At 41.9% G+C, this 17,831-nt stretch overlaps 1 protein-coding gene across 4 annotated transcripts; it reads right to left on the reverse strand.

Moving 5' to 3' along the window:
* Positions 1-1,365: 1,365 nt before the first annotated feature.
* On the reverse strand, positions 1,366-17,506 carry RUFY1 (RUN and FYVE domain containing 1). Of its 4 annotated transcripts, none has more exons than XM_069772487.1 (18): positions 17,216-17,506; positions 13,570-13,743; positions 13,105-13,222; positions 12,375-12,476; positions 11,922-12,045; positions 11,442-11,500; positions 10,650-10,715; positions 9,956-10,025; positions 8,876-8,977; positions 8,331-8,447; positions 7,479-7,646; positions 5,838-5,935; positions 5,268-5,387; positions 4,303-4,432; positions 3,367-3,461; positions 2,861-2,909; positions 2,594-2,671; positions 1,366-1,959 (listed from the first exon to the last, which is right to left on the reverse strand). In XM_069772487.1, exons 1-18 carry the CDS (start codon positions 17,481-17,483, stop codon positions 1,816-1,818), a joined length of 2,082 nt encoding a protein of 693 aa, XP_069628588.1. In that variant the 5' UTR covers positions 17,484-17,506; the 3' UTR covers positions 1,366-1,815. The 4 variants fall into 4 exon arrangements, with proteins under 4 accessions (XP_069628588.1, XP_069628587.1, XP_069628589.1 ...); XM_069772486.1 differs by having other exon boundaries at positions 1,366-1,988; XM_069772488.1 differs by having other exon boundaries at positions 1,366-1,988; positions 17,265-17,400.
* Between the last annotated feature and the right edge of the window lie 325 nt (positions 17,507-17,831).

The following is a 17,831-nucleotide window of genomic DNA, read 5'->3' on the forward strand; positions in this document are numbered from 1 at the left end:
AGCTCTTTCTCAGCCTGGTGGGGTTGGTGAAGAAAACCAGCACCTGCTGCTGTGGAGGCCCAGTGGGGGTTGGTTCCGACTGCCCCAAGGCTGGGATGTGACTGAGGCTCTACGGAGCCACAGAGGGGGGCTGAGAGGTAATTTGGTACTTCCCTGTAGGCGTCTCTTCTGTGGAGCAAAAGTGCTCTGTGCTTACTGCAACTGTGTTTCAATAAATTCAACTTGGGCAAGGCTGTGGTTAAAGATGTGGTTTTATAAGCAGCTTAGTTACAGCTTCTGCATGCTGGAACTTCCCCTGAAATAGTATGGAATCTGCTTCCATGCATTTGCCATAGTAAATTTGCCCTTTCTAATTAACACTAACTTTGCTTTCTAACCCCTTTGTGAAGGGGTAGAAAGAAATCTGAGGTCCTTTTCTACAATGTAGAGAACCCCATTGCCCCTGCTAGCAGTGGAGTGATAAAGGTTAAAGCCTGAGCACTTCATACTGCAGCCAGGGTGCTCTTACCTGCTTCATCAACCAGCTGCTGACTGCAGCATAAACCAGGGAGGGAGCAGGGCTAGTGCCAGAGCCCAGCTCACCAGTCCCGTGTCCCTGCTGAGTTTCCAGCAGCACTGGGGGGAATGGAACAGGCAAGGGGCAGAATGTGGATCTGGCCTGGATTTGCATGGTTCCAAGTGAAACCTTTGATGGAAACAGCCTGTATGCAATGGCATGCTCGCTTAGCAAAGAGCGGTTCTGCATCACACAGCACTCCATGAGCAGCACAGGTGCAGCTGGGGACAGTGCTGCCTTCACCACTGTTAGCACTGGTGTTATTCGGCAGCTCCCTACCCTGACACGCAGTGGAGCTGGTGTTCCATCCACCCTGTGTATCGCAGCCTGAGCTGCTGAACCAGCCTGCCTGGGCCCTGAGTGCAGCCTTGCTCAGCCTTGAGAAAAGGGCTTTGTTCATGAGAGACAGGCAGAAGTCAGCAGTACCCTTGCTGGTTGAGCTGTGTGCTGGGGCTGGGTACAGCAGCTGGAGTCACTGCCCTTGGCCTGGGGAAGTACGGAAGCTGTAACGCCTGCAGAGCGCTGGCTTCCTCAGGAGCGGTCCCTGAGCACGCACATGTTGGTCAGTTACGCTCGATGCATTTTGGTATCGCTAGCTTAAGCCCTCGACATGCACAGCAGTACAAGAATGTTCTCTTCCAGGATCTGTGATTGACAGCTGTTAAAAATCAGAACTTCAATTTTGCTTTCAGTTTTTGCAAAAGGCTTTAATTGTGTAACTACAGCAATGTGCTCATGGCGACTTTCAGAACAAGTACAAGGTGTAGTTTTTGACTCTGCAGTGAACAGAAGGCACATTCATAAAGCTCTTTCCTTCTATAGACAATTCATAAATTGACTTTCCTTAGCAAATACAAAACTGTACACTAGCCAGTGAAACAAACAAGAGCAGCTATAGTGATGATACAGAGGAACTGAAGTTAATGTGCAGAAAGACAGTGGCATCTAGCAGGATCAAACAAACGTAGAAATGCCATATACAAATTTTAATACAAATACCTATAAAAATCAGAAAAGTGAATTTGCATTTTAGTTTCAAATAGAACTTTAAGGGAAATTACAGTTGATACAATTGTCTTTATTATTCCAGTTGGAGAAACATTAGCTTGCATAATCCCTACAAATTATTTCACACTGCTCTTACAGTGGAAAACAGTAGAGACCAGACAGTCTGCTGCACAGAAGATGCCTGGAATTCAGAATTAAAAAAAAAATAATGGCTACTTTCCAACGTTAGGGTGGTCAAGGTTACGAAAGCCTTAGGAGGAATTGGACGAACAGCGCTGAAGGAGTAAAGTGTGACAAGTATCGCAAACACGGACAGGTTTGGGATACGATGGCAGTGCAAGTTCATTACTGGAGCAGGTGTTGCAGAAGATGTCCCCACAGTTTCTGCAGTGATGCTACAAACAGAGAGAATAAGCACAGCTGCCTAAAACCAGAGTGTCACGAGGAGACAAATCAGACCTTAAAAAAAGTGTTCGGAGACCACTGACATCATCCTCCAATTCCCAACTGGCCCAACCCTCCCAGCAGCACTTCTGCCTGCGCGGAGGCCTGAACACGACCAGGAGCTGCACTCGCCCTGGGCCCTGCAGGCGGAGCAGGCTTTCAGGAAAGCACACGCAGGCCCGGCTCTACAGGGAGGAAATCTGGTGCTTGTGCTGCTGGGTGGCCTGTGCAGGCACCCAGAGCTGTCCCAAACCACACAGCAGGGCCCCAGCAGCCATCCCCTGTGACTGAAAGGCACCGAGCACAGCCTGTCAGCATCCAGTCCCCAGGACACAAGGCTCGAGGAGGAAGGGAGATGAACCTCAGCACAAGAGAACGCAGCCCGTAACAGCTCCCTACCAAGGAAAGCACCCAAGCAGAAGAACGTTATTTTTAGGATGGGAAATGCCAAATTACTTCTCTATGTAGTTATCATGCCAGCAAGATTGGGAATTGAAGCAGCGTCAGTCTTCCCTAGCAAACTGTGCAACAGCAGTTTTTGTTTTCTGTGACAAAAGGAAAAAATAATCCACTGAACAACATTACCTTCCTTCTCGAGATAGAGAATTCCTTTTCACATTGCTTGCAGTGTGTTGCTTCATCATCCTTCAGCCAGGTATGGCCCTAGAAAATTGGAATGAAAACCTCACTGTAGATTCAAATAAATGTATAAAATAAAATTCAAAGGCAGTTTACCAAGATTGTTGGTATTTTTTAAAAGCCATCTTTTAAAGTAGGATAACTGTGGTGAAATGTGAAGGTGTTAAATGAAATGCATGCGCTTAGTCAAAATATCCATGAGAGGCAGAGTACCTTTAGTGCTTTATTTACTTCTTTAATATCTTCCATCTTCAACTTTGATCTGGAAAAAAGCAAAAATCATTCCCTCTGCATGACTTTACATTTAGTTGTCTTAAATTTTACCTGCCATTCCACTGTCCAGCCATTGAATCTAAACTCTAATTCTTCAGTTAGCTCCCTGTTACAACTCTGAACCGCTCAGTATCACCAGGAAACTTTGTCACCTTGAGGCTTGCCCCCTTTTCAGTATATTCAGAAGAACGTGGGAAAAGCACAGTTCCACTGCCAGAACTCACCATTTACTGTATTGTTTCCTATCTCAGCCAGCTTACTCATGCAAGGATCATCCCTCACTTTTATTTCATGGCTGTTTAGTTTCCCATGCATAGTAATTACCTCCTAAAATTCTCATGTTTATTGATTTTTATAACTAGATGCGCTTTAAAATTATTTGTATTATTTTGATACTCCATCCTCCAGGTTACGTCACTTAGAGCAGTTCAGTTCCTAGAACTTACTGGCTGAGATGAAGTCCCATTTCTTGAAGAGCTTGCTCCTGCTCCTCACAGACTTTCTCTAACTGCTGCTTCTCATCTTGCAGTTTTCTCAGTTCCTATAAAATCAAGCAAAAAATGAGACATAAAAAGTTTTTTGTGTGCCAAGACTGATCTAGGTTATAGGTCAAACTATCCAAACTACCCAAGCACTTCACAAGAATAAGCTCCTTTACAAACCTACCTATTTCTAAGGCTTGATTTTTAGAATTACATGGGTGAACTACCCAGGGGTTCTGCACAAACAACAAAATCATTTAACCATATTTACCAGAAAGAGGAAGATTCTCAGGCTTTAAACATCCTTGAGCATAGCTAGAATGCAGCAGTCCTATGCCCACACACGAGCGTATAGACAGATACTGGTGTACAACTGTGTCTTCAAAATCTACAATGCTAGATACACAGGAGCAAATTCTCTTCAGGTTAACAAGAATGTTCGCGCTTAAAAAATAAATTGCATTCAGTTGTTTTAAATACTTGAAAACATGTTCTTACTTTATTACATACAGTTGAAAGACCTCACACGGTCACTGAAAGCCCCGAACTTGCCATTTCCTACCTGAGCAGGGGTACCTCACCATGGGACAGCCAATGAGCTTTTTGTCCCCAGAGATCCCACCTCAGCTTCAGCTGCTGACTGATGGTGGTGGCTCAGACACTCGTGCAGCTCGGGCAGGGCAGATAGCTTGAGGTGGCAAAGGAGGTTGCTAAGCTGTTTTCATCACCTGAGCCCTACACTGGCGTTTCACGTGCAGACTTGTGTTAATACCAGCCAAGCTTTTGAAACCCCTCAGGGGACAGTGGTACAGAACAAACACTCTGCTACAGAGGCAATCATTGTACTGCTTCCAAGTCAGCTTTAATCCTGAACATGGGGCATGTTGGCACTGTGCATACCTTTTTCAGTCCTTCCATTTGTTGCAATTCTGTTTTAAGCAGAGTGGTAGCATCCTTCTCTTGGTGTAGTTCTCTTTGCAAAGTTTGTCTCTGTTCCTTTTCAGATTTTAACTCCTTTTCCAGAGTTGAGCTATTTAAAAATAATTAATTCTAAGAAATAGCAGAAAAATATTCTATAGCATTTAGATAGCAGAAAAATGTTCTATAGCATTTAAGGATAGCAACACCATGAGAAGAAGAAACCTTGCCCAAAAGAGGGCAAAAACTAGAGTGGTGTTCTGGGACATGAAAGAACAGGGGTGTTATGGCAGCAGACATCAAAAACGATATTAGCATTTTCAGGTCACAGAAAACAAGCAGCAATGAATGGCTAGAAGAAAAAAACCCAAACTACTAAAAAACCCAACCCCAAAACAAAAACCCAAAACCAAGCCCCGCAAGTACATATTTGACTACCTGTGTTTAAACAGCCATGTTTAAAAATGACTCTACCCTGAAGTCTGAACAGTGAAAAAAATGTTTTCTATAGGTATTAGAAGTCTTTAGAGGATTAACATTCCCTAAGAACAGCAGGACACTCCCCAACTCCCAAACCCCTCCAAAAACCCCAATGCATTTGGATGACAGTCACTTAAATGCTCATCCTACAAGCATGACAGTACCTATCTCCAGATTTAGTAAAAAAGCCATTGAAAGCTCCATTGCTAGTCTGAATGGCCAGATTTCTACTGGCACTCTGTGCTCTCAATTGGATATTCTGGAAAAAACATTTCCAAATTCTCATGCTAACTGTGTATTATACAGAAGCACTGTGCTTTCCTAGATCTTGCATACTTCTGTCAATACTTGCTGAACCCAATATAATTCAAACCTACCCCTCTTTAGACCTTAGCACAAAAGGAGAAGAAAGCACTTCTTAAAGAAATGGCATAAGGGAAGGAAAAAAACCTGATCAGATTAAATACCATTTACTATCCAGTTGGGACATCTGTTGCCGACAAGTGTCAAGCCTGCCAGCAAGCTCTTGCTTCATCTTGTTGCATCTTTCTTCTGCAGTCTGCCTTGCCTTTTCTGCATGCTGCAATCTACAAAGTAAGGAACATACACATTTGTTGTAAATTCACATCCTCCTTACCTACACCCTCTCATTCTGTTCACCATACAGATCTTGATAAAAGCTTGAACTGAAAATGTTAGAGGAGAAAAAAATGACTTTTGAAAGCAACTGTTTCTGCAAAAAAAACCCCAAAAGCGAGAGTCATACCTGTTCTCAAACTAAAGTCAACATGTTTTGAAACAGCCTGCCTATGGAAAGAGCTATGGTTTTCGAATGGTGTCAATTATGGGCATGTTTGCCTGGGAAAAGAGAACAGGCAAGCACAGAGGGTGATAAGGAGGGGAAAGGAAAAAGAACGTCATGCTGGCATGCATGCCCAAGTGTTTATAGGAGGTGTATGGAAGGTCATCCTATAAAGGTTTCAACTGGAAACTTTCTGCCGACTTCAGTGTTGACTTTCTGAACTTGTAATGATTACCTCTCTTCCATTTGTTTCATAGAGGACAACATCTCATTTGTTTTTCCTTCAAAAGAGGATATTGCTTCTGTTTTCTGTTGTAATGAACACTCTGCATTCTGTAGGAATAAGTGAATAGATATTCCAGGTAATACATTTTAGTTTTCCAAAGCACAAAGTGTTAGTGTTTAATGAAAGTCTGCCACTAGATAAACAATGTTTAGCTTGTCACATGGCCATGACTGGGTCTAACTGGAACGTACAAACAAAATGCTACTAATGCCAGAGCAGACACTCCTCAACTTGTTAAGAGCTTAGAAGAAAACTTAACTGTACTAAGTTTCGACCTATGAGGTCAACTACAAGCCCCAAATCTTCTCTTTAGAAACAAGTTTGAAGTAAGTCAGACTGAATTGACAGGATAAGAATATCAATTATGATTTGAATGTAACAACTGCACTCAGTCAGCATGGAACCAGGAAGACAAAAAAAATACAAAATAAATACTGCTTTTGAAAGCAAAGGCATACCTCAGCACTGGCGTTTCACTGGCCATTGCCTTGCAAGTTTCTGTGCATCTGTGAAGGAGGCAAAGGCCAGGATAAAGCCTGAACAGGCATGAGGAAACAGTCCATAAAAACTGAGAGATATCCCCTCTGGATTTCTGGCACCAGGTATGGGAGGGGAAGTCTAGTTAAACTCTTATTGCATTAATGGAGACAAGCTCTGTATATCTTGTATGAACACTACTACTCCATTACTTCCTTGTGGAAATGCCTATCAGTACATTTTTTGTCCAATTGAAAAAAACAAGACAAAACACCACAGCCCACTCAAACAACAAAAAGCCCCACAAAAACATTCCCAAACCCCTGCAATAGATGACACAAAGGATGGAGAAAGTAAACTCTAAAAACTGGCAGGGTAAGGAAGACAGGCCCAGAAAGCAAAATGCTTTTTCATTTTACTTCTCCAACCATCTTACATCTGGAGAGCCAGGTCTTATGCTAAAGGGGGTATAATGAAATACCTAAACCAGTTCAACAACTTTTTGGTAGCTCCAGAGGCCAGCCTGACCACAGAATTCCTCCCTCCCCAAATCCAGTGTTGCCTTTCCACTGGCTATAGCACTCAGCTGACCATTTGGGTACAGACAACAGGAGATAGGCAAAAATAACTGACAGTTTTCTAATGCTTTAGAGAGGCTTATTGCTGGTTTCTACAGTAAAGTGTTAAATGTGGTGCAGGTGAAAGGCAAGACAACACAGATGGGAAGGAGAAGCAAGACAGTTCCTGGCTGCAGGAAGTAATTTTTTTAAAGACTTATCATTCAGTGGTTAGAACAAAGGACTCCTGCAAACACTTTATCCCCTGGGAGAGCTCTCCATTTGTCTCAGCATTTGTTGGATGATCCTATGGCATACTATGCAGCATACTCAAGGAAATCCCCTTTCTTTCCAAACATAGCCAATATCATACCAATAATGAAGCATAATAAAAAATTAAACAATTCCTTCTACAGTTTTAAAACAGATATTAAGAAAATTGTTGCATCTAAGTATTACTTCAGATGCATATAAGTGCCTACATGTCCTCAGCGCACGATTAACACGTAAAGACCACCACTACAGCTGTTCTTTCTATTCTCCACTATGTACATACCTGAGATTTGTGAAACATCTGCAAGTTAATAGCCTTCACTTCTTCTAACTGTTGGCGAAGTGCAACTAAAGTGTCTTGTTTTTCATGAGTATCTTTTTCCAGAAGTTTCATGGCAATTTCCATTTCTGTTTTCATTCCAATTTGTAGCTCCAACTCTTTCTCTAGTTCCTTACAAAGAGATTCCCTAGTTACTGCTATGTAGTCATATGTCAGCATAAGCATTTCCAAAACCCATATAACCTCATACACAAGCTATGTATTACTCTGATATAATAATGAACTATGTTTTTACAGAAGAACTAGGTCTCAAACAATCCATTAAGTTAGCAAGACCGAAATACTATTTCAGCTCTCCAGATCAGGGCAAGGGTGCAGATCTGCTGGCATGAAGCGTAGAGCTCAGTGTGTAACTTAGCAGCCTGCCAAATGAAGCATTTCTCCTGGCAGCTGGGCTTGGGTTGACTTAGAGCCATAGGCTTCAGCAAGCCTGGGCAATCTCTTCACCAGTCACTAATTAGCAAGTCACTGTGCAAGTGACTGTTGTGCATATACGATATTTTCCTCCATAAAGACAGTTGCCTCTTGTGTTTTGATCTTAGTCTCTGCTATAATAATGCTGGTAGGTTCTTAAACAGGGAAAGACCTTTTATTTTCAGTATTCCGAAAGCCCCAATTTCCAGTTCTTTACAGACACTGTTAATGACCAATGTCCAGCATCTTGCTTGCAATTCCTTTATGAATTCTGAATAGCTGCAAAAAGTGCACAGCATACATCTTACACTTGTAATGCTACCTTAAAGTATGCAGAATCCTGTCTTTTTCATTTCACTTTCTATAGTTAAGTTTCCTTACCAGCCTAATTTTTTTTTCTTCTTTCAACTGCTTCCAAACATCACTGTACATTTCATCAAGACCCTGGCGTGACTGCTTGTAAGTATCCAATTCTACTTTTGTATCCTCTTTCGTTACCTATAGGAAACATCAGCAAAAGAGCCACATAAGATCACAAAGCTATGTATTTAAAGTATGCCTTAAGTTCTTGTGTGTAACACAATATTTCTATGTGCTATTTCAAGTAAAATCCTACTATTTTACAATTAATAAGCTGGCAAATGTTAATAAGCTGAAGTTTCAAAGAATAAAGCAAAAATAAAAATAAACCATTCTAATACTTTTAACGCTTTCTCCCTTCTGCAAGTATGTGTTTAAGTGTGTAGTAAAGAACAGCAAAATCTACCACCTGTGCCTACCACGCACAAAACCAGCGATCTACGCAGTAGCATGCTAAACAGTGCTTAGCGTTCCAGTTCAAAGTGCTTTTGAAAGCACTAACTACAGCTGATCAAAAAAGATCACTTATTTTAAGGATCCTCATTATCTTTAAACAGGTGTCCCACCTCTACACTTTTTTCACTCCGTTCACGAATTAATTCATTTTGTTGTTTTAACTGCTGCTGCTCTTCCTGAAGTGATCCAATTCGGTCAGTTGCTGCTGCAAGCTGTTTACAAAGAGAACATATTTATATTTAATCACTGTACAAGCATGCAACATCTGGAGGAATTCTAAAGTTAGTAGCTCATCCTTTGTAGCAGGTGCACTGCTCACTTCCCCTTTCGTCCCTTTCATTCTCCCCAGAAGCCGCCTGACCCTTTTGCAGCCACACTCACTATACAGCCTAAATTAATAAGCCCACCAACATTCGTTCACTTGACTTCTGCTTCACACCCTCATAACTATTTTTAATTATTAACTGTGCAAAGAAATGCATCCTAGTGTAAAAGGCTAAAATCCACCACAGATCTGTGATCTGTGGTATAAATTCTGGTATGAAATAGAACTCATACAGCAAGTCAGGCTTGACATTCACTGCTGGAACCTTATGGCATTTTCAAGTGGAGATACCCTCAAAAGTATTGGAAATTGGACTACACAGATACACTCTGACCAAGACATATACACACATTATATATACATAACATTTTATATATATATATACACCCCCCCCCCCCCCCCCCCAAACCCCGAACAACCACTATCACGCATGCTGTTGGATTCTATTTCAGTTAGCAGCTAGGAAAGATTTCCTAATTGAAGTGTGATTCTTTTCCTTCTCTTTTTCCAAGTTCTGTTTAACACACATGACAAATACATACACATGTGTATGTGCAGAAGGAAGAGGGACAAGTCATGTTCATTACAGTGGTATGATTACTTTTGGGTGGAGACACGATTGCAAGACAAAAAACTTGATTAAGGAAACCCGTCTACCAAATAGGTGCCCAAAAGCACCTTAACAGCTAACATAATGTAGAAGCTTTCCACAGAGCTTTCCCCATGTGCTGACTCATGCCAGTCCTACCAATCCCCCACATTCCACTAGTATCAACTCAAATATTTTAGGTCTAAGGTATGTTCTTAGGGAGTTTTGCCTCTAATGGAAAAGAGCTATGAGAAATATTTAACAGACCAGACAAACCTCTTCCTGGAGTTTTGAATTGGTCTTTTCTAAACAGTCTATTTTGTTCTGAAGATCCGCAACCGTGCAACTGCAGCAAGGAAAAGAGATGCATAAAAACAATAAAAGAAGTGCCAATGTCCATCATTTATTCCTATCCTCAACCATGCTTTTACCATCTTGCATTTGTTAACAATGAAATACTTTGGTGAGCTGGCAAAAAATCTGGAGGAAGGATAACTGTCCCTCTTAAGCACTGAGAGGACCATGCATTTCCCTACAGTTGGCAGCCTACTGTATTAGTTGGCAGCCCTGTTCTGGCTTAGCTTTTGCAGTCTTAACACCTCTCATGTTCAAGAGGGTAAGTGAGGCCTGCTCCTTCCACTGAACAACCTATGGGGGAAGAATAAAGACTCTTCCTCTAAAGAATGAATTTCCAGATGCACTTGTAATAGTTTTCTCTTGAAAAAGTAGCTCCAAAATCTTCTGTTAGTCACTAATAAGTTTCCAAAAAGTAAACCACTATTACACAGACTTGTTTTCTGCATTGCATATGCCATCAGAAGAGTAAGATTACAAGATTAAACTAAGATTTTGGGAAATAATCAGAAAAGGCATTTCAATATCAGACAAAAATCTACAAGACTGTAAGCAGAGACATTCAAAGCCATACACAGGACAAGTGTTTGTATATTAGAATAAATTAAAATCCCACCTTAGATGTCGGTTGAGCTCTTCCACATAATGCTTCTGGTCAAGGACAGCTGTAATCCCTCCATCTCTAGTTGTAAAAGTGAGAATTTGTTGATTGAGAAGAAACTCCTTCATTCTAAAGTGTTATAGTTTGTACTAGGGTTTTCAGCATAGACTTGCAAACTGAGTTTCTCCTTTTCTTAAAAAAGTACTTGTGCCTGAGCTAGACCGGAAGAACTAGGGAGATGAAGCAGCTGTTTATCGGCTTCTCCTCAGCAGCTATACAGTAAAGTGCTCTGAAGTGCCAGAAGCACACAAACTATGAAGTCCCTTCCATCCACTACAGGTCTTCTGGATACAGTGATGGTAACAGTTACAGTCTCTAATTCAACTAACATTTCACCTAAAACTACTTTTTTTTTTCCTCCATAACTGATCTCTCCTCCAAAGACAGCTCCTTAACTGAGAGCATTTCTGAAACAGTGCTTAGAAACAAAGCAGTGATTTAGTAGTGGGTGACCTGGCAGATCATGTCTCCTAAAATCAAATAAAAACACAATCTAAAATTTTGGGTGCTTTTAATTTGCTCCCAGCTCGAGACACAAACTCTCCACACTGTATTGTTGTTAAAACTACCATGTGCTCAACCTTTGAAAATTAGTACTTTGGTTTAGCTAACAAAATCTATTTTGGATTCTCTTTTTCAGATGATAAAAAGAGTTTGAGGTTTCTAACACTCATGTGCTCCCACAGACTGACAGGTTTGTTCTACAAAAACCATACCAACTTAGAATCATAAATTCACCATACATACTGTTTGCCATCACTGTCCTGTGTTTCCTTAAGGTACAAGGAAAAATCAATCACTCCAACCTGAAAAATATATTTAAAATATTAACACACCTTCACAGTGCAATTCTGCATAGCAGCAGGCATTACTTTATATTAGGAAAAAGGTAAAAATCTGAAGCTGAAGTTTAGAGAGACAGGTAATACCTATATTCTTCCTAGCTGAAGCAAATGTGCAAGCTAGTGCTTGTCATAAAAGCATCAAAATAACCATATTCAGTGTGCTCAGTTTCCTAGCAGCTATTAGTTTTGACAGCATTTCCATAAACCGCTACTTAAAGAGATGGATACCTATGTAGGTTTTTTTGATTTAACACGGGAAACATGACAAGCTTCAATACAGGACATTCTGGACAGAGTTCTGGACCCGTCTCAGTATTTATGGATGTGCTTAATTCTATTAGAATCTCATACCAGCTGATGTTATCTAAGCTTTAATCTTCACCTGGGAATCCAAGTCTTCTCCTTTCAAGCAAAGGTTTGCATCAATAACATTCAGTCCAACTAGCAGACCCACAATGACTGCTCCTTCCTCCTCCATCATCAACGCATCAGGTTCATAAAATTCACTAGAAGAAATATTACAAGGCATCACTGCACATCAAAATGATAATAGTACTTCCATCACTAAATTCATATAAACAGTAATGTAGTCCTTATAAAGCACAGCTGATCAGCCCCTTCTCGCTAATTTATTGCAGAAGGGAGAGGATGCAGAGCTCTCACAGACAATACTCGTTCTTCTGTAGGTTCACTGCAAAAACAACGAACAACTTGCTCCTCTGCAGGTTGCAAGAACAAGCTTAAAGTTAAACTGGTCAATTAATGACCTCTCACTACAGCAACACAAGGTTTCAGTGATTCAGTGAATACAATCTACGTATTTCTGTACTGTTACCTTAATAGATGCTTATGGTCCAAGAGTACTTTGAGATAATCTGCCAGTTTCTTTTGCATGAGTGCTAGATAAAGCCACGCCCTTCCTCTTCCCACAGCAGTCCTAAAATGAAAGGTGCATGATTTGGTATTAAAAAAAAAAAAAAAAAAAAAGGTGTTTTTTTAAGTAAATGTGTGCAATTCAAAATTCTCCCTTTACAAAGGGAGATGAAGGTTGTTATTTACTAAAACCCCCAAAATTAAAGAAGAAATCCCTTGGGAAATGAAGTGCTGTCTCCAGAACACAGAAGTATTTAAGTATATGCCATTGCTTCAGCAAACATTTTCAGCTACCACCATAACCCAACTATTGATGCATCCTAGCATTAAAACTAGTCTCTTTCCATCACCCTGAATTACCCAAATTAAATACTACTAGCACATACACAAAATGACAGAAAGTCATAAAACTGAGGGAAAGAAGAGGAAAGAAAATAGCTGTGAATACTTTACGGTTATTTTTAGCAAGGTTATAGATGTTTCCAAATGCTGTTTTTAATCTGACAGCATTGTTTGAATCAGAAGCACTGGGTATTTTGACATATCCCTCTTGTCTCTTGGAGAAGTCAATGCGTCCTACCCTCTTTTTCTCTTTGGGAACAAGATCTCATTAAGGAAGATGAGAGACTATATGAAGGATTCTTTCTCCGAGCAGTATAAGTGAAAAGCATCATCCCCAACTATCAACTTACTTCAACTCTGGCAGATTTTTAACGCTAGTTGCTATATCTGACGCTTCAGGACAAAGTTTTTCCACTAGCTCCAAAGGACCAAAAAACGATTTGTTCTGTCCAATAAAAGTCTTCTTCACTAAAATGAGTATACAGAGAAATTTGTGAGGAAAAGCGACAGGCTTCCAACTCCAGAATTACAAATTTTAGTCTACGTTTTACTTTGTCTTACCAGCTTTTAACATGTCAACGAAAAGGGGGCACTAAAAATACCTCGACAGTTTAGGAGGCACAGAACACAGGGTATACGAGACGGTAACCACACAGTTGTATCTGTAATACTGATTAGCATCACACGGTGTATGCGATTAATATTAAGGTCACACAGAAGCCAAACTGGAGACACAGCGAGATGCAACACAGGCTCGTTTATCTGCCTCCCCTCAGCGTGGCAGCCGGCGCAGCTGTGGGGGAGCAGGTGCCCACCTTTCAGCCCGTGCTTGAGGCAGTGCTCCAGCACCACGAAGAACTGCTGCAAGGGAGGGAAGTCGGAGTCCAGGGTCCGGCCCAGGCTCAGGGCCGACTGGATCAGGATTTTGATACTAAGCTTCATCATGTTCATGAGGTTGGCGCGCTCCTCCATGGCGTGGTATCGCGCACCTGGGGTGGGGGGGACACGGGTGGAGAAAGAAAAGCTGCTTTTAGTAACGCAGGCCTCTTGACCCCTCACAGCGCTGACAGGAGCGGTGCCTCCCCGGCTCGGTCTCCATCTTGCGGAGGTGAACGGCTCGAGAAGAGCTGGGTGTAAGACACGGGTGAATCCCGCCTCCCCCCACCCGCAACAGGCTGTACGCGCGGATCGAAAGCTGACACCGGGGGGGGGGGCAGCGGGGTCGCTGCCCCGGCCCTGCCGCTCCCAGCACCCGCCGCCCCCCGCGGGGACACGGCACCTGCCCCCCCCCCCCCCGGGCCTAGCGCCGCCTCAGCGGCCGCGCAGGACAAAGTGTGGGGGGGAGCCCTACCTGCGCGGCGGGGCGCGGCCCCCCCACCGCGGGCTGAGGCGACCCCTCCCCGCCCGCGTTACCACGGCAACAGCACACGCACTACTACCCCCCCCGCCAGGCAACTCTCGCGAGACCGAGCCTGGCGACGGCGGGCAGCGCCAGGCGCCATTTTAGAAAGAGTCTGTGGTGCGTGGCGCGGGCAGCGAGCGGGGGGCCGAGCGCACTTCGTCAGCGCCTCTCCCCCCCCTCAGGCGGGTATTGCTGCTTCTCCCCGCCAAGGCAGGACAGGCTGTCCTCCCTTAAACCTGAAGGCGGGCGAGACAAAAACAGGCTGCCAGCTACCGCTTTTCCTTCAGTCAACAACAGGTTCTGACAGAAGCTGCGAACCGCAGACCAGTGGCCGCCTAAATGATCTTTTGAGCCAACGCTGTTGCAGTAGAATCCTGCTGTCACCTGTGGATCAAACATGGTCATACTCCCTTGCAGAAATAGCAGTTGCATTAGACCCAAGTCTTAACAGGCAGAGCCCCTGTGTAAGTCACGTGCAAGATTGTTAACACTGTGCAAAAATCTCTTTCGGTACTCATTATTACCTACCTTTTTGTGCACATAATCTTAATTTAGGATTAAAACCGAGCAAAACTCTTATCAGAAGAGTGAAAAAGAGTCATTCTGATCAAACTGATCTTGATAATCACAAAGCACACCAAGTCCTGTCTTCTCAGTAGCCTATTGTATCAATGACTATAGTCAACATAGTGGATGCCTCAAAATTGCATATAATGCCTTGAGATGAGACTGAGGACTAAAAGGGCTGTAACATTTTGATGTCAATATTGTCAGGTATGCATCAGGAACAGAAAAAAACCTGACTGCAGAAACACAAAGTCAGTGACTTTCTTCAGGTATTGCGGTGTTTCAGTAACAACAACAACTTCTTTTGATGGTTTCCTGAATTTGAATTTTTACTTTATCAGGAATATTTTGCTTGTAAGCCTTGCTCAAGGTACACGTATTATCCACAAGACTTAAAAAAAACTCCAACAAAACAAAACCTGTGAATGAAGTGTTCTTTATGAACACAAACAGTGTCTTAATAAGGGTTTGTATTAAGTTAACTAATTACTTGAACAATATTTTTTAGACTGTTGCAAATTTACACAGTCAAGTACATCTTTTGCAAAACTGTGAACAAGTTGGTATATGCAAAATAGGCAGATACTAGACACATTACCAAAGCCTAGCCTCAAAGATTAGGAATTGGGTTACCTAAGTGCAAAAGATGAGAGACATTATGCTGCAGTCTTTAAGAATGCAGTCACACAGTCTAGAATCTCATTCAACAGGTTTGTTTTAACATCTTTTTGAAGCCCCATGCCTTGCTTACTGTAATTATTCAGTATGCTTTGAAGTCAGAAAACACTGAAGCAGGAAGAAAAGCTAACAGTTCTCCATTTCTTGGTCTTTACAACTGCAAGTCTTTCTTGATTTGTATTCTTTAGAGTTGTAGTTCCCGGCCTTCTCTGCAAGGCAGGACATAGTTTCTTCAGTAGCAGCACTGGTTTTATGATGTGCCTTTCTGTATGTCCAACTGACTGCATAGCATGCAGCACAGTTTACGTGTGATCAACAGATCTGAAGTAGCAGGTGGAGGTTATAAAATCTCTGGAAAAAGATGGCAGCAGGGAACAAGTTGCTAGTTTTCCACAAGTGGTCTTCCAGGCCTCAGCTTATTTTTTAAAAATACCTGCTTTAAATTGAATTTATAGTTCTTGGTCAAAGGTAATAATGAATAGGCAGAATAGGCAGAGCAGGTGATTTAGTGCCAGTTCACATTTCGTATCTAAGTTATGAACAGATTTTTCTTATGGAATTTTCCACAAAACTGATCAACATATTATCTGAATACTTCGAAAAATTTGGGGAGGTGGTGTTGTATTCCCTTATTTTACAGATAAGGAGCTGAAAGGTTATGGTAAAAGTTCCATTAAGTGTGGGGGCTCCATTTCAGGCAAGAGAACATTTTATTCCCCACCCCCTGCCAAATGCTGTATGTTGTTTTGAATTGCATCTATTCACAGCATTATTCCAAATGCAACTGAAGAAAATGGGATATTCTGCCCCTCCTCAGGTTAGATCCCAGGTACTCAAGATGGGCATCCAGGAAACAAATATGTGAAAAGTTTGGTGTGAGACTTAGAGATGCAGAGAAAGACAAGAATCTAGTTTTTTTCAGGACAGAATTAATCTTAACTCTGACTATGCAACACTGAGGAATTTTCACAAAAAATAAAAAAGTCCATCAGCAGTAACTTATTTCACCATGCAGTCACAATTAATCCCCACAAAACTCCAGCCTGAATACTTAATATCATTAAAAACAAAAAGGTCAGCATCAGTTAGCAAAACTCAGCTCTATTGCTCCAAAAGCATTAAGTACTAGTCTGAGACCCTGGAGTACAAGACTCTAGGCCCAATTACTGCTACATTTGAATGTTTTTGTCTTCATGTTATGAATATCACTGAGGTTTAATTTCCATATGAATTCAACTAAAGCCCTTTTAATTCAGTTTTAAGAGACCTGTTGTATAAATCTGTATGGTTGCTATACCCATGAATACAGATGTTTAGTAAAGCAAGCTGTGGTTAAATAGAAGGCATTTTTAGCGCAGTTAAGAAGTAATTTATAATAAATCTGCATCTTGGCTCACTTGCCCACTTTCTGACATTAAAGCTATACGAGAAGCACAGTATAGTTCCTTCTCCGAACCAGCACACCTAGGAAGGATAACGAATTGACTAGATCACTTACGAGTGCAGTCAGGCTGCTGCTGAGGTGAACTTTAAGGGAGAGGGAGAAAAGGAATCAAATAAAAGCTTACTGCATAAGACTAAAGTCAGTTTTCCCAAATATATTAAGAGTTTAGGAATCTCCTGATTGCAATAAATTTTGTTCCGCATCTGTGTTGTTTGTATAATTTTGCTTAAATAAAAAACTGCAGCATCAGGTTTTAAAAAATAAATTCAAAGTAATAACCATGCATCACGGACACTAATCAACAGCACTTACGGGAGCAAACTTATTTGCGCACCATAAAAGCAAGTTTACTAAATAAGCATAACCATACTTGTTTTTGCTGTGCTGTCATTGCTGACTGGTTTGGATATGAATCCTACCAAAGATGCAGACTTCAGAGCGTTGCCATAGCTCAGCGCTAAGTTTTCCGAGGCCTTCTTGGCCAGCGACAAGATGGGAGCAGACCACCTCGCTTCTTCCGTTTTCTCTTTTTCCTCGTTTTTCAACTCAGCCGCATTAGGAATCTGTTTTTTGTCAATAATCTCAAAGTCTTCTTTTATTTCCGCGGCAGATGCGGTGCAACTCTCCCCTTCAGCCATCTTTAACGTGTCATATGACACTAGTCATGAGCAATCGAGCCGGCAGCCCCACGCCCTGCCTGCCTGCCGTGGGAGGCCGGTGCCGAAGAGGCAGCTGAGCGGTTTTAAAGCAGCGGCATGCATAAGCAGGACTCTAAGACAGGCTTTTCCAGAACTGAGCAGTGTGCTTGATGTGCTGAGTGAAAGACTCCGGGGGGCGGAAGAAGAAGGGAGTTTTACTTTTAAACGAATTATGAAAGTAACAAAAATACACTTTACGGGTTCTTGTTGCTATCTGTGTTCCCAAACATCATTTTCTATTAGAAAATTTATAGTATGTTTTGACATCCCAGATGTAGGCAGTTAAGT

Source organism: Haliaeetus albicilla, chromosome 27 (genome assembly GCF_947461875.1).
Source record: "Haliaeetus albicilla chromosome 27, bHalAlb1.1, whole genome shotgun sequence".
Lineage (NCBI taxonomy): Eukaryota > Metazoa > Chordata > Aves > Accipitriformes > Accipitridae > Haliaeetus > Haliaeetus albicilla.